This window comes from Ambystoma mexicanum, chromosome 3q (assembly GCF_040938575.1).
Source record: "Ambystoma mexicanum isolate Mex_15411 chromosome 3q, UKY_AmexF1_1, whole genome shotgun sequence".
NCBI classification, from domain to species: Eukaryota; Metazoa; Chordata; class Amphibia; order Caudata; family Ambystomatidae; genus Ambystoma; species Ambystoma mexicanum.
In genome coordinates, this window is record NC_090926.1 from 129,859,047 (window position 1) to 129,875,540 (window position 16,494).

The following is a 16,494-nucleotide window of genomic DNA, read 5'->3' on the forward strand; positions in this document are numbered from 1 at the left end:
ACCAATCAATCGTGTATTTAGTGACGATGATGGTTACCAATTATTTGGGAGGGCTTAGTTGTCCACCTGACTATAGATAACCATCCATAACCTCTGGCAACATAGAACGTATACTTAGAGATTCCCTGAAAGCCAACCACCGTTACTCATAGGTTTTTGTAGTTTGCCACGTAGTATGATGTCAGTGATGACAAGCTTTTGTTATAAAATAACTGTTTTTTCTAAAAATGTGTTGAGATCGTGATGTGCGACGTTGGATGGTGTTCATTGTAGTCCCTGTTTTAGAAAATTGATATAAAACAGAACACAGTTTTGCCAACTTCCTGAGTCATTTTGATTATTGATGTTTGAGTAATCTCTGCATCCCCATCCACCTCCAAGTATTGCTACCTCGTCTTAAAGGACTCTAGGTATATGAGTCCACCTGTCAGACTATAATTTCTTGCACAACACTCCTATGGAACTACTTGAACAATGGTGCTTAAAGTGTAGAATATGTGCTTGCAGAGACTCCTCTCTGTCAACGTTTATTGCAAAAGACACTTTCCACCAAAAAATGGAAACAATTCTTAATATGACTGTGATTTTTCTGATGTTGGGTCCAAAAACGCTCTCATTATGTGTTGGATGGATTTACAGGAAGAAATACCATCGATGTAAATACCATCTCTGCCGTAAAAATATAAGCCCAATTCAGTGTTTGCACCAGACCCAGTGCAAAAGTAGTGATATTCCTGGAACACTGCTGGTGTTATTTCAGAAATATTGCTTGCATCATTTGTCAATACCATCACATTGAGGGTGGAAATGGATCATGTCTAGTAAGTAGTTTGGTTCACTACTGTACATTTTGACAATTTTAAGTCCAATTTGCAATTTTTGCTCCACCTCTTGGGTAGAAGTAAAAATGGACTTATTTTGAGGATTTCCAATCCGTAATACTTCCAGTGGTACAACATTGCAATTCGGCTGGAAGTATTTTCCAGAGCAATCTTGAATGGGGCAGGTGGCTCCCTTACCTGTATCCCTATGACTTCACAACTCTGGTTTACACATACAACATTAATACAATTCACATTTGTGATTTTTGTGTCCTGGATTGCAACTCTTACGAACTTCCAACCTATGGTTGTTTGGGGACTCCTATAGATGCCTGTTGTCACGCTACTATTAAACAGAGAGGGGGAATGAAAGGAGGAAGTGAAGAAAAGAAAATCAAGAAAGGGAGGGAAGAAAGTGAACAATGGAAGAGACAGGAAAGTGAGGGAGTGAGGGAGATAGGGGAGAGAGGAAGGGTAAGGAACTTTTCTAGGAAATCCTTTTAAAAAGAAGGAAGAAACCACGGAATATGGGAGATGAACAGAGGAAGATGAAGAAAAATGAGAAATCGACAACATTGAAAAATAACTGATGCCTTGAGCAATGTCTTACCAATGATCGCAAACACCAACAGGATCAGAGGGATGAGGGTCACAGCGATCCACAACCATGCTGCATACAAGAGAAAAAAGTGACATTACTGTACAGCCCATTCATCCCTAAGAGCTTTGGACATTACATCATCAGACGTATGAATCAGTAAGATGTCAGCCACAAATCTACATCACTCCACAGGACAGTGGACACAAATCTAAAAAAAAAACGCTTCAGTTAGTTTTTGTGTAATTAAGTAATACAATTACATGCCTACAGTTTTGGAAGTTGCTTCATTTTTTGGGAAATCAAAATACGTCCATGGTTAAAATCTTGGGAGGGAATGACTTCTGTGACAAAAAATGAAAGTCAATAGTTGGGTAACAAGACTGTAAAACACCAGCAACATGCCAGCCACGGTTTTCACTCAGCCCTCTCCTACCCCCAACTTTGTTACAGGCTTGGAAACCAGTACCCTACTTTGGTGACTGGCTCCACAGGCTTAAAAACCACACACCCAACACATTGGTGCAGCTAGCCCCAACATATATACAAAGCACAAACTGGTATATCCCGGCCTTGCAGCCATTAAAGGCATGGTCTAGTAAAAAATTTTATTGTCCCTACGGGTCGGCCATGTTTTTTTAAGCCTAAGTGGCTCGATTTTAGAAAACTTTCCTATGGACCTTACCCGAGTTTTCGTCCATTAAACTCACGCGAAAACAAGCACCAGGGAGCCGCCATTTTCTGATAATCCTATCTTTTCCCCGATCGCCCTGGCTGACCTGCTTTTGCGGCACTAAATCAATTCCCCCGCCCCTGAGCCTGACATTATCAAAACATTCATATTCCCTGCCTCTCTCCGTGACGTTACTGTGCTGCGTAGGCAAACGCGCCCAGTCGTCTTCTGCGCGACTCCACACAGAACCCGGAAACCAACACAGATCAACTCACAACACAGCGCGCCACAATTCGGAATATGAAACTGTACTTTAAAATGAAACAGCAACACGGTACATTTGGTAAAGTACATTTATTTGACATTAAATGTTTAGAAAATATTCAGCAATTGCCATATGAACTCCGAAAGCCATTTATTTTCTTTTATCTGTATCCGCAATAACTGTTTCGTTTCATCTTGAGTCACGCGCTGTTCCTTTATGGTACACAGGGTGTTCATTTTCGTAAAAAGAATCACTTTGGAAGCACGGTGAAGCGCAAGGCTGTTCCATCAACTAGGCACTAGTCCAGCCTAAAGGTTGATATGTTGCTTCTAGCCACTAGTACACCGTAAGGGCATGTGGGCCCTTGGCGATCGTCCCATAATATGGTGATCGTGCTCCAGTTGTTGTCTGCTGAAGAATGCATCCGCCGGTGTCTCAAACAGATGGCAGTGGCAGAATGGGATCAAATACCTGCTATGAAAACAAAAAAATTATAATTAGTCTTGCTAGCCGAACTTCATTAATATTACTCATTTTATATATTACGGCCGATCAGAAACTATTTGCTTGCAAGGATAGTTCAATGGAGTATGTTCGTCTCTAAAATCAATGCGAAAAGTAACGAGATAAATCGAGATAAAATGATAAACGACAGTTAGTCTACATGCGTGAGGAATGATATGATATATGATATGGCATTTGTAACGTGCCTATACTCAAGTGTTTCTAGGCGTGACGAGGCAGGTGGGGAACAAGGGCAGACAGACAACGATCCTACTAGGCCAGGTGTCTTTCTGATCGCGCATGGGGAAGGGCTGTACATGGTTAGTTGAATACAAATTAAATAATAGGGCCAGCTGGTGGCAAGTGCAAGGTAAATGCCGGGAGAAGGGGCTGAAGGATACAGAGACAGTCCCGTAGTGCAAGTAGGCAGTGCAGGGAAAAGTGGCTGGGCCAAGGACCGAGATCGGTGAGACCAGTGGACTTGCATGCCCATGTGCCCACTACGAACACGTTTTACTTGCTTTTCCTAGCTCTTCATTCATTAATCTTCACACTGAATCTGTTGTCTTCATGAGCATCAGTCTGGCTTCAGAGCTGCCAGAAGCACGGAAACTGCTCTCCTGAACATCTGTGAAGACCTGCTCTCCAACCTTGATTCCAACAGCCTGTGTGCCCTCATCTTACTTGATCTCTCTTCTGCCTTTGACACGGTCAACCATGCCATCCTCCTCAACCATCTCCGTGATAACCTGGGTATCGCCGGTCAGGCCCTGGCATGGCTGACTTCTGTTCTCTCTGATCGACCCTCCTGGGCCCAACTTGGGTCCTTCCTCTCCTCTATCTCTATCTCTACCTGTGGTGTTCCCCAAGGGTCTAACCTCTCTCCCTGGCTGTTCAACCAATACCTGGCACTTCTTGGCCACCGGATTGCTGCTCTCTACCCCAACTTTCAGTGCTATGCGGATGACACTCAGCTCATTTTCAGGCTACCTTCAGCACCTCTTCTCCTTCTCTCATCTCTGTCTGTCTGCTATCCAGGAGTGGTGTGCCACCAATGATCTCTGCCTTAATGCCAGTAAGATTGAGATTCTCCTCATTGGCACACCCGCTCCCTCCTTTCCTGTCACTCTCTGGCCAGCCTCTCTTGGCCCTCTTCCTGCTCCCACCTGCGAGGCTAAAAGGCTTGGGGTCATCGTTGACTCCACACTTTGCTTCTCTCCTCACATCTCTGACATCTCTAAGAAGTCACACTACCAGCTGCACCTACTCAGAGCTTTTCTTCCTTTCCTCTCCTTCCCTCAGATGCTCACTGTCTCCAGAGCTCTTGTTCTCTCTAGGCTGGACTACTGCAACAACCTCTTTCTAAATCTGCCTGCATCTACTCTCCATCCCATGCAACTCATCCAGAACAGGACTGCAAGACTTTTCCTTGGCCTTAAGCCAAGGGATCGTATCACTCCTGGACTGAAATCTCTGCACTGGCTCCCAGTGGCTGCGAGGATTAAGTTCAAAACCCTCTGCATTGGGCATGGCTTGGAGCCATGGCGTTTGGAGAGGCTCTGTGAGAGTCCCGGCTGGTGCCACGTGCTGAACCATAATGCTCTGGTGAAACCGTAATCTGAAGTTTCTTTTGCCGCGCGATCGACAACTGAGGCTGTGCTGCAAATTCTGTCTGACTCTCAGCTATCAGCAATGTCAGGTTCTGGGTGAAACCTGTACCCGAACCACGCGGCAGAGCAGCGAGCAGCGGATGACAAGATGGCGGACCTCCCCCTGAAGGGAGAGCGCGGAATGCAGCAGTGGCCCATGTAACCCTGAACCTCCGGAGGACGCAGCAACGAGGGCGATCCACCTCGGCCCTAGCGCATCTCTGGCCCACGCTCAGGCTGGAGCGGCCACCCGCACCTGTCACCGTCATCCCTAGCAGGCCACTCAATCCCACGCACAGCCGGAGCAGCCCAACACCCTGAAGGGTCAGCGGAGCCGAAACGAACTGGCGCAGCCACACACCGACCCAACGTGGAGCGGTTCGACAGTTGAGGCTTTGCAGCAAAATTCGGGCCGATTCTCAGTGGTCTGCAACACTGGGATCTGGGGGAAACCCGGACCCGAACCACACGGCGGAGCAGTGAAGAACGGTTGACAGGGTGGTAAACCTCCCCCTGAGAGGAGAGCCTGGAACGCAGCTTTGGTCCATGGAACCCTGAGCCTCTGGAGAATGCAGCAACAAGGGCAACCTACCCCGGCCCCAGTGCAGTCCCCAGCCCGCGCTCAGGCTGGAGGGGCCACCCGCACCTAGCACTGACAGCCCTAGCAGGCCACTTGATCCCACGTGCAGCCAGAGCTACCCAACACCCTGAAGGGTCAGCAGAACGGAGACGAACTAGCATAGCCAAGCACCGACCCAACATGGAGCGGCTCCACAGAGAGGGGACCTCACACACGGGAGGCCGGTGACCGGAGGAGCCACATGGTGAGTGGGGTCAGGACACATCAAAGACCCCCCTCCCCAAGCAGGCTCTGCAACCGCCCAGTTAGCTATCAACTGGCGGTGAGTGGACCCACGCCGCACCCCACACAGACCATCAGCGCAGAGGGGGATTGAGGGAGGCCGCAGAGTACATCAGGAGTGCCCCTCCAGGGTTAGTCCCCCACGAATCGACACACAAGGGCACACAAAGACATATAAGGACGGTTCAGGTGGGGACCCAGGGACCCCGGCTGCTCCCAACACCACCAACTGGGGGTTGGAGGTCTCCAGACAAGTGGACAGTTGGATACTGTGGTCACATCACCCTGATCCCATAAAGCAGCCTCCAGCGCTCACTAAGTGGTGGCGCGCATAGCAGCAACCAGAGGAGGGGCAACTCCTGCGGCTCCTCTTGGTGGGTCGGTCCACGCCGCAAAACACACACACCTGGGGGAGCAGCGCCACCTATCCGGACATCTGCGGGGGATCCCTGCTGGTGGGGGGCCTGATGAAACCTGAAGAAGCCTAACCACCAGCTCCCATACCCTGAACACCCACAGCCACGACGGGCAATGCGCTGGAGGCAGTATCATTGAGGCCTAAAGAGGGACTGCACACCATTGCAATGCATATCTGTCTTTGGGGGAATACAAACTATGAACACAGCCCTAGCAGCACCACTCTCGTCACCCAGGATGGGCTCAACGGGAACACACTAATAATCCCACCCCCACTTCGCAGAGCGGTGGGTGGTTGGTCCCCAGAGAGGGTGCCCGTGGAGCCTGGGGATCCTGGAACCGGTTGGCCTAGCAGGCCTTTGCAGCGGGACAAGCTACAGCGATCTAGCCTCACTTGGGTAACAGCCAGATCTGCTTCCTGCACACCAATCTACAGGCCACCCAAATAACCAACCGCCATCCAGGCAATCCTCTCCTTCGCCGGCTATACACACCTGGCAACAGCTCCTCTGAGCCAAGCCAACACAATAAATCCAGGGAGCCCCCAACACGCCGGGGGCACACCCCACCCAGAGCTTGGTACCCCGCCGGATCCCCTGCCTCTGATAACACAGAGGACTTTGAGCACCGCTCTGGGTACAAGCTTGATTACACAATGGCTAAGAAACTATCTAAACAAACGGACATTGCTGCCCTGCTGTCAACCCCGGCACCAGAAAGGCCCAAAAGAGGTGACCGCCCAGAAACAGTGGAAGCGAACACTGAAGATGCCCGCACAGAGCCACCCCGGGAGGCTCCAGCTCAGGCGGTCACGAAATCTGACCTGCAGGATCTCCTATCGGCACTCACCAAAGGGTTTCAGAGGGGCACCGAAGAGGAAAAGTAAAATAACAATCTTGGATGAGAGAGTTGGGGAACTGGAGACGAGGACGGCAGAGGTGGAAACCACCCTGTGTGAGCACAATTACGAGATTGAGACGGGGCGGATAGACTGGCCGCATTGGAAGCCAGATGTGAAGCCCTTGAACTCAAGCAGAAGGAGGCGGAGAACCGCTCCTGCCACAATAACATACGTCTGAGAGGGGTCCCAACCTCCATCCCGGATGCTGACTTAGAACGCTATGTGTGCAACCTCTTTCATTTCATCCTGACCCTTACGGACAGCTCTCCCCTGGTATTGGACAGGGTCCACAGAACCAGAACAAGATCTAATACCAATACCCCACCGGACGTCCTTGCAAAACTGCACTATTTTAAAGTCAAGGAAGAAATCATGCAGGAAGCCAGAAGCTCCCCCCCGCATACTCTTCAGGGACGCCTCCATCTCAGGACCTTGCTTCAATCACACTCCTAAAGAGGAAGAGCTTGAGGCCAGTTACGGAATGGCTAAGGGACAAAGGCATCACATACATAGTGGGGATTCCCCACTTCCTTGACCTTCCCTTGGGAGAGCAGCGTCCAACACATACGCACTGTGTATGAGGCTGAGAAACTACTGCACCCAGTGGGGGGGGGGGACACCTGACGGGGGCACGCCTTCCAAGCAGGAGGAGCCGCACGACTCACACCGGTCCTGGTCTCGTGTTGAGAGGCGACGTTGAAGGATTAGAGGCCCCGCCCTCAAAAGTAAACGGCCCAACACCATTAGCTAGGGCCGAGGCACTCGGGGTGGCCGGATCCCCGGAACCCAGAACCCCTAGCCGGGACTCCTGACAACTGCCATGGCCCCCGGTCGCGCAGGATGTGTCTCAAAGTGTGGCGACTTCCCGATCATACACTCAGCTTTCATCACTCAACAACAGAAGCCGAAATGCCTCCACACCAGAAGGCAGCTTTGGCACAGCCGGAGGCCCCATTGGTCGAAGGCTGGCCCAGATGACCACGTTTTCTTTTTTATGGGGGAAAGGGGGAATCGGACTGGGGAGGAACATGAAACATCAACATAGGGAACAACTTGATCATCAAGCAACTGAGCTGTGCGGCAGGAACTTGGGGAGAGCAGCAACCGCAATCCGTTAGCACGGCTCTCCGGGATGACATCTCCTACTAAAGATGTCACCATGATTTCATGGAACATTCAAGGCTTAAACTCTCCCAGGAAACGCAAATCAGTGGAACACCGTCTAGCCCAACTCGAGGCAGATATCGTATGCCTACAAGAAACCCACTTGCTACCCCCGGACAAGAAATGAATCAGGTACCTAGACATCCCAAAAAATACTTTGCATCTTCTGGGCAGAAGAAAGGAGGGGTAGCGATCCTGCTCAGTCAATCGATAGCCCTATCAAATGTCACAGTCAATCGCGATCCAGGAGGCAGGTTATTACTGCTGAAAGGTCTTTTTGTTGAGCTCCCAATCACTATAGCAGCAATATACTGCCCAAATGACGGCCAAGACCGCTTTCTACGCAAGATCCTCCCAACGATAACCACTTTCGCCAATGGTAAACTGCTGATTGGGGGGGACTTCAACCTCACCCCGGACCTCAACACCAATAAGACACTGCCGCCCACCAGATCAGACTTCTCTAAGGCTCTGGGGTTTACAGAATTCCTAAGGGGGACTGAAACGATTGACGCACGGAGGCTAGAAAATGACAGAGCCCGTGACTACACCTTTTTTTCACATAGACCTCCTGCTGGTCTCAAGCGCTCTGTTCCCCTGCATCACTGATATCCACATCAGCCTGAGGGTAATCTAGGACCATGCCCCAGTGATAGCACGGCTACAAACAGAAGGCCTGCCGGCACCACCGCAGAGAGTCTGGAAGCTACAGGACTACATCCTCTTAGACGTAGCAGCTAACCAAGAATTGTTGGAAGCTCTGGTCAACTACTTTGCAGAGAACACAGGCAAGGGACCCTCAGAGGCAACTGTGTGGGACGCCATAAAACCTGTGATCCGAGGCGTAGCCATCGCCTGCACAGCGGCACACAGACGAAGGCACCAACTCATACTAGCTGAACTGGAGACTGAGGTGGCACGCAAATAGGCGAGTTACAAAGGGTGCCAATCGGCAAGGACGTGGAGAGATCTCCGTAAAGCTAAAGCAGTCCTTGAGATGCACCTGGCGGATCAAACGGCTCGAGCCATGGTGCACACGAAGCAGTACTATTACCAAACTCAAGAAAGTACATACGAGCAACAATATCTTAGTCTTTCAGGACCGACAAGGGAATCCCCGCTGCACAGACACTGACAAGCGGGCCATTATGACCGAACACCACGAAGGTGGAGTCACATACCCATTATCTGCAGGCGACCCAGGGCCGCCCCAACACCCACAAATCGACTCCTTGGAACTTCCCATCTCCTCCGAGGAGGTGTTAGGTAGAATAATATGCAGTACCCTTTGGGAACGCTACACACAATTAAGCCTACAAGTGACAGTACAATTTCACCTTTGGTACAAGCCTGTACTACACAGTTATAGTGGTAGCAGTAGCGGAGCAGCCAGACTTATCTCAAGAGTAAGTGAGCAGTACAAATAGTTACACAAAGGACAGCAATTACTATGATTCAGGCAAACACTGACTCATGGTTTCTAAGTAAAGGAATATATATTTATTTCCTTATCAGTTGTATAACAGTTCACCTTTCTAAGCAAGTCAAAAATCACAATCATAAATACACCACACCACTTCCCTTAAATTCCAGACAAGTTAAGCTCACAAAAGAAGTGGGAGCAAAATGGCACTCCAGTGATTTAAAAGGGAGGGAAAGACAAAGTTATTAGATATTGGGCAAAACCAACAGGTAAGTAATCAGGGCAATGGAACATGAGAGACTACAGTGAGGCGATCAGCTAGAAGAGGCTTAGGGCCAAAGTCAATAGGACAAAAGTCTTTTGCTCAAGATCACACAGTTCAGGGTAGTTCGCAGTAAAGTTTGTGGCACAGATTCCAGACGAGGTTGGTTTGTTAGAAATGTTAGTTCAAAGAGAAGAGAAGAGAAGGACAAGCCCTCGGATTGGAGAAAGATTTCAAACACTTTCACCGCGGCTGACCGAAACGGACAACTGGATCTGCACAGTACCTTAAAACGGAGAGGGAGTTGTAGCTGAGGCGGACGTTCCTGGTGGTTCCTGCAGGCTCACGGTTCCTGAAATGACTGACACAAAGTAGGAAGATTGGAGGGTCCTGCGCCACCCAGGGCAGAAACCAGCAGCAGAGCAAAACAAAAAATAAAAGTGTGCTCCTTAAAACTCAAGCAGGGTCCGACCTTCCTGGCTATCCGGCCCACTGTAGCTCTGTACAGCGAATTTGCCCAGAGGAGGGGTCCTGGCTTGCAGTTTGGGCAAACTGGTAAACTGGTTGGTCCCACCAGCTCAAGGGAAGAAGTTTCCTGGAGGATCTTCTCTGTCGTCGGATTCGGAGATTCGGACCTGCAGCAGGGATTCACCGGGCGGTTCAGTCGTGGTAGGGGACCTCTTCTTCTAGTTCCTCGTTGGTTCTTTCATTCCAGTGGCGACTCTGCTCTTCCAGTCCCAGAGGCCTGCTTTTTATGCAGTTTTTCCCCATTCATACAGCCTGGCTGTCAATCACACATCAGGGTGGTTGGCCTGGCAAGGCCAGTCCCCTTACCCAATCAGACAAGAGTGCGACTTGGGTTGCTAAGGCAACCCATGGCAGGGGTCCGAAGATCCCTCCCTCATATCCTGCCTCTTTAGACTATTAGGTGCCTTAAGGATGGCTTCTGTGCAGAAGCCCGCAAAAAGACAGCGAACAAAGGAATCATCCCCAGTTTGGTGCAGAGTAAAACACGAGAAAGACTTTAACAAAAAGAAATGGCAAAAAAACCCAGTCGGAGCCAAAATAAAATGTATTTGGTCAAGCAGGTTTTATGTTCGAGGCTACTATAATAGCCTAAAACAATACCTAGTTTATATAATATAATCGCGGTAGGAAAGTTAGGGTAGTTACCACTGCCATCAGCCAAGTCTTAATGTTCGAAACAAGGCTCCAAGAGGCACAGACAAAAAGGGATAAGAGTTAACCCTTTCCAATAATCCATGTAAGATGGGGTGTACTGGGTCTGTGGTTTAAAGTGACTATATAAAGTTAATGGTACTTTACATGTTTCTGGGGGACAGGAGTCAGCCCCAGAAAAATGGAGTCAGTGGGAAGTCTCCAAGACAACCCTGTGTAACACACACAGCAAGTGGTGCACATGGAGTAGGTGAGGCTCCAGTGCCCAAGATCACACAAACAGAAAAATACACACAGCAAAACACATGTAAGAGTGGGAAAAAGGCTCACACTCTTACCAGTCGAAAAAATCAAATCCTAGAAAGCCAGAAAAGCTGCTGGGGGACTCTTTGGGTAAGGGAAATCAGCCATTTATGAGAATTCTCCCTAACAGGAGGTAACTGAAGTCATTCGCTCAATGGAGAATACAGCCCCAGGTCCGGACAGCCTGCCTGCCCCCTTCTACAAGAAATACACCCACATCCTGGCACCCCATCTGGCCTCCCTCTTCAACACCTTCTTAGAAAATGGCTGTGTCACCCCCTCCATGGAGGAATCCGTCACGATCCTGATACTGAAGCCTGGGGGGAATCAAGAACTCTGCACATCGTATCGCCCAAAAGCACTGATGAACGTGTACTCCAAAATCTTCTCGAAGCTCCTAGCGCACAGAATTGCTGGAATCCAACTGGATCTCATCCACCCGGATCAAACAGGATTCATCCCAGGCCGCAATACAGTGGACAACACCAGACGCACTCTAAATATCATCGAATTCGCCAACAGATCTGGAGAGGAACTAGCAATACTATCGCTTGACGCGCACAAGACCTTCGATATGCTCGACTGGGGTTACATGGGTAAAACACTGCAGCACTACGGCGTAGGACCAAGATTTTTGAAATGGACGATGGCAAACTACCAGCACCCCACCACGACTCTCAGAATAAATGGCATAAAATCCCCGAAGATCACGATCACCAAGGCCACCCGACAAGGCTGCCCCCTGTCACCTCTTGTCTTTGCGCTTGCACTGTCCATGGAACCCTTCGCCTCCAGGATTCGCCTTTAAGCTCAAAAACGAAACCTACAAGGTGGATCTATATGCGGACGATGTGCTGCTAACAGTATCCCACACAAAAACGTCTCTCGCAGACCTATGGGAAGAATTGAAGAGCTTTAAATCTGCCTCAGGGTTCTCTATCAACCTCACAAAATCAACAGCGATGAGCATCAACATCCCTAGAGCAGCGATGCACGCCTGGGTGGCTAGTCTCCCTATCACATGGGCCAGATCTCACCCCAGCTACCTGGGCATCCAACTCCCTAGGCTCGCGGAGCGCACTTATAAGCTAAACTTTCCGCCCCTGCCTAAAGACCTGCAATCGGACATGTCCCGCTGGCAAAACCAGGAGATATCGTGGTTGGGGAGAATCGCAGCACTAACAATTAACTTGGTCCCCAGATTGCTCTTCTACTGCTTGTCTCTCCAGGTCACAATCCCCAAGAAAGACAGTTGGAAACTACAGGCAAGCATCCTGAAATTTGTATGGGGGGGAAAGAAACCACGCATTACCAGGAGGGTCCTGCTCAAAAGTCCCGGGTCCGGCGGCTTGGGGGTCCCCGAGGTTGATAGGTTTTGCCTAGCAGCCCAGCTCTCGGCAGCATTCATGTGGCAACCTGGCGCCAACAAACCCTGCTGGCTGAAGCTGGAGGAGGACTGGAGTCGGTACCCTCTGGAATTCCTCCCACAACCGCCGGACCCCTCATGACGACCAGGAAAACGGTAGATAGCTGGAAGTGAGCGGCCAGGAAATGGAACTGCAGGAGCACAGTAGGTCCCCTTAACCCGATTTGAGAGAACCCTGACTTCACCCCGGGGCTGGGACAGAATGTTTTCTCTAAATGGAAGGCAGGTGGCCTGAAGTGCCTAGCAGACTTTTATACAGCAGGTTCCCTGCTCGCCTTCGAGGACTGCAAAGGGAAATTCCAGATTCCGGAAAGCGAGAGGTTACACTACGCCCAGCTCCGACATTGGCTGACAAATGACTCAATGAGGACACACAGGAACAGAGAGCTAATGGCGCTGGAAGGCACACTAACGGCGACCCTGCCCAAGGGGAGCAATTCAACCCTGTTTAAGCTGTTGGATAGAGCCCCCCCCTGACTCCAAGGAACCGTGCATGGAACGATGGGAGCTAGATATAGGCAGAGAATTGGATGAGGCAAGCTAGAATCACATCTGGTCGAGAACCCACAGAACCTCCAAATGCGTCACAAATAAAGAGGGGGCAATAAAGGTCTGTTAAAGGTGGTGCCTCACACCTGAAAGTCTACACAAAAGCAACCCTGCCATACCACCACACTGCTGGAGAGGCTGTGCTGTCACTGTAATGTTGTTCCACCTCCTGTGGACATGCCCGAAGTCGGTCCGATTCTGGAGGGAAGTCTTGGAGCAGATCAGACTTATCACCGGCCTAACGATTCCGTGGAACCTGGGCATTGTCTTGCTGGGTGACACGGGCGAGGGACAATTTCCGATGTTGTGTAGGCTGGCCGACCTCTGCACACACTTACCTACAGCAGCCAAAATTTCAATAGCTAGGCTGTGGAAACTCCCAGAGGGCTCAGCGATCCCAATGTGGTGGGCAAAGTGTTGGGACATTGCTGCAGCTGAGAAGATCACTGCCCTACGTTTTGGCAACAGGAGCAAGTTTTACAGCATCTGGTCCCCTTTCTTAGATTACGTGCAAAAATTCCCCGGAATAGCCAGACAGCCAGCATCCCTCCATTGGCTGTAAAAATTCGACTAGACCCCGCAGACTTTGGCGGCAGCAGCCCGACCCACCGCCATCCCTAGAGTCTGTTCCCCCAAACATTATCCCAAGTCCGCAGCAGCCCCTCCCCTGGTTCACCCCGGAACATCCCTCCCCCCAGACAAGTTTACCTCAGTTGAGGTTGTTTCCGATTTATGTTCAGTGTTCTCTAGCTGCATGATGACATGAATATTGCACGAAGCATGTATTGTTTATAAATGGCAATAAAATGTCTTGTTGAAAAATAAAACCCTCTGCATTGTCCACAAGGCCTTCTGGGGTCTGGGGCCTCAATACCTTCAACTCTCTCTTCCTAAATATCTTCCTTCTCGAGATCTTTGCTCATCCGCTTCCAACTCCCTCAGGGTCAGTCGCTTCTCCAAGCAATGAGTTGGTGGTAGATCTCTCTATTCGGCTGGGGCCTCCCTTTGGAACAGCCTCCCTGCCTCCCTGAAACTTGAGGATAACCATCTCCGGTTCCGGAAGCACCTCAAAACCTTCCTCTTTCCTTCTGCTTTCTCTCCTCCTCACCCCTGCTGAACTCCTGGCTGGTTACCTGGCCACCGTCTGATCTCAGGGCCAGGTCCCCTCCCCCGCCAGTTGCACATCTGCACTGCCTCCCTGGCAACCCCTGCACTTGGGGACTGTTTTCTGTATCCCTACAGTCCCCTACCAGCACTTGACACCTGATGTCTGCACTTATCCTTGCACTTGCCATCAGCTGGCCACACTTTTTACTTATTGCTTTTATTTATTCTATTTTATCCCATGTACTGCACTGTCCCCTCTCCCCTCCCTCCCTGCACTTTCCCCTTCCCCTGCACTTGCGCAATCTGAATGACACCTGGCCTAGTAAGATTGTTGTCTCTGTCTTCGCTCTGTTCCTCCTCCCTTGTCGCGCCTTGAAACACTTGTGAATAGGTGCGTTATAAATGCCATGCCATATCATATCATATATCAAGTGAATGAGAATCATGACAAGAGTATTCATACTCATCTCAGTCAAGATAAACCGACGATAACAGTGAAAGCAAGAGAAGTGGATGAGAATCATTATAAGGGTATTCATAATCGTCCCAGTCAAGATAACAGGACGATAACAGTGAAACCAAGAGAAGTGAAGGGGAATTGCTATAAGAATACTTATACTCGTCACAGTCAAGGTAAAGAAAGCCTCAGTAAGAAAAAGAGTGATGCTATAAGAGTAAAACCGGAAGAGAGTGATAAACTAAAACCATTCAAAAGGAAAAAGACATCTGTCTACAATCAAAGAAATCCTGTTGTGAGAAGTAACCAAACAATAAGGAAGTATCGAGAGAACCGTATGGAGTGATTCAAGAAGTCACGAGAGAATATTTAAAAATCAGCTATTTAAAAATAAGCTATTGAATAAAATATTACAAGAAGGAAACATCCAGGCGAAGGGAGTCAGTCTCCTGTCTTTAGTTGTTAAGATAGTAGTTGTGTCAGTTAGGGTTAGTTTGGACGGTGAGCAGCACTGTGGACCAAGGTCAAAATTACCTTTGGTGCAGGTTCGCACACCCTTAATCTAGTATAGAACTAGATAGATATTAGATGTGAGGTGTTGAAAACCTCTTTTGTCTAATCTTCTTTGTTTGATTCCAAATAAGACTCTAGGCCAGTCATAGTTTTTCACACCAAATTTTCTGAGCTAGTGTATATAGCCTTTGCCAGAAACAGCTACAAATGCCAATGCATTTCGGACCCTCGGTCCATCTTCAAGGCTACCAGCTCAATATATTAACAAACAAACTTGTGCCCACTTACCCGGACTAAAATGTGTACAGCAAACCAAAAAGAACCGGATCATGTTAAAATATAATTGAAACAATTCACAACCAATAGCCATCATAGGCAATCAATGACAATCAAAGTACACCACCCCATGACAAAAGTGGAAACATGAAAGTTATGCATTACCATCACCAGCATGTTATTCAATACAATTCAATTGGCCCATGGTAACATGGTTCAAAATATCATTACCAAGACCATTTCCACTGTATCCAAGCTAAATCACCCATAGCACCATATATTAATTCACACAGTAGACTTTCAAATAATAACAACGTTCAACATGACAAAAATGGGGAAAATAATGAAAAATAACAAATAAAGAATAAGAAATCAGCAAAAGATTGCAATTTTATGTGTGACCACAGGTAGTGACAAAAACATAAAGAAAAAGAAAAAAGATAGAAAAAAGAACAAAACAAAATAATTAAAGATCCCATGTGTTTTTTTTACCACATGCCACTGTTAATTCAACTAGTTTACATGTGAAACCCTACTAAACTCCATCGCGAATTCTAGAGTCTCGTGGGTTCCATTCTATGGTTAGACTGGAGGCGAGCATTATGCTTCAACTTCATTTATTACTACTCCTCAGCAGTTTCAACAAATTAACAACAAATACTGTAAAATGTCCCAAAATGACTTTTTCTTTTCTGAACTACAATCCCCATAGCCTCTGTAGTCCATCTTCCTCCTTGCTCAGCTATGACCACATCCTGTCACTGAGCTCTTCCTCTTCTTTTACTGCTCCTCATGCAGATAAGTATCTTTCTTCTCATCTCCCTTCAAACATGTGTGAGAGTTGTAGATAAAGTGATATATAGATAGCATATGAGCAGTGAAAGCGACATTAAGACGATACACGCGAAGCGTGCATTAATATTTTGAGTAATATCTCAGGAACAGATAGACTGCGCACGAGATTCAGACAGCGCGATCTGCCGTACACCAAGCAGTATTTATTTTATTTATGCAGGCATTACAATGGAGCCCCACGATATACCGAACAGTATTGCTTTAATTTATTCAGGCATTACAAAGGAGCCCCGCGACGCTCTCATCCCCTGCCGCATCATCGGCACATCGGGGGTGAGCCCGCGCGTCTG

The 16,494-nt window shown here is 48.7% G+C and overlaps 1 protein-coding gene across 1 annotated transcript in view; it reads right to left on the reverse strand.

The window, feature by feature from the left end:
* Positions 1-16,494, reverse strand: part of AMHR2 (anti-Mullerian hormone receptor type 2) — a 1,032,826-nt gene that overhangs the window by 779,175 nt on the left and 237,157 nt on the right. The window contains exon 3 of the mRNA XM_069653310.1: positions 1,432-1,491. Coding sequence (XP_069509411.1) covers positions 1,432-1,491 — 60 coding nt within the window. The remainder of the gene's footprint in view (positions 1-1,431; positions 1,492-16,494) is intronic.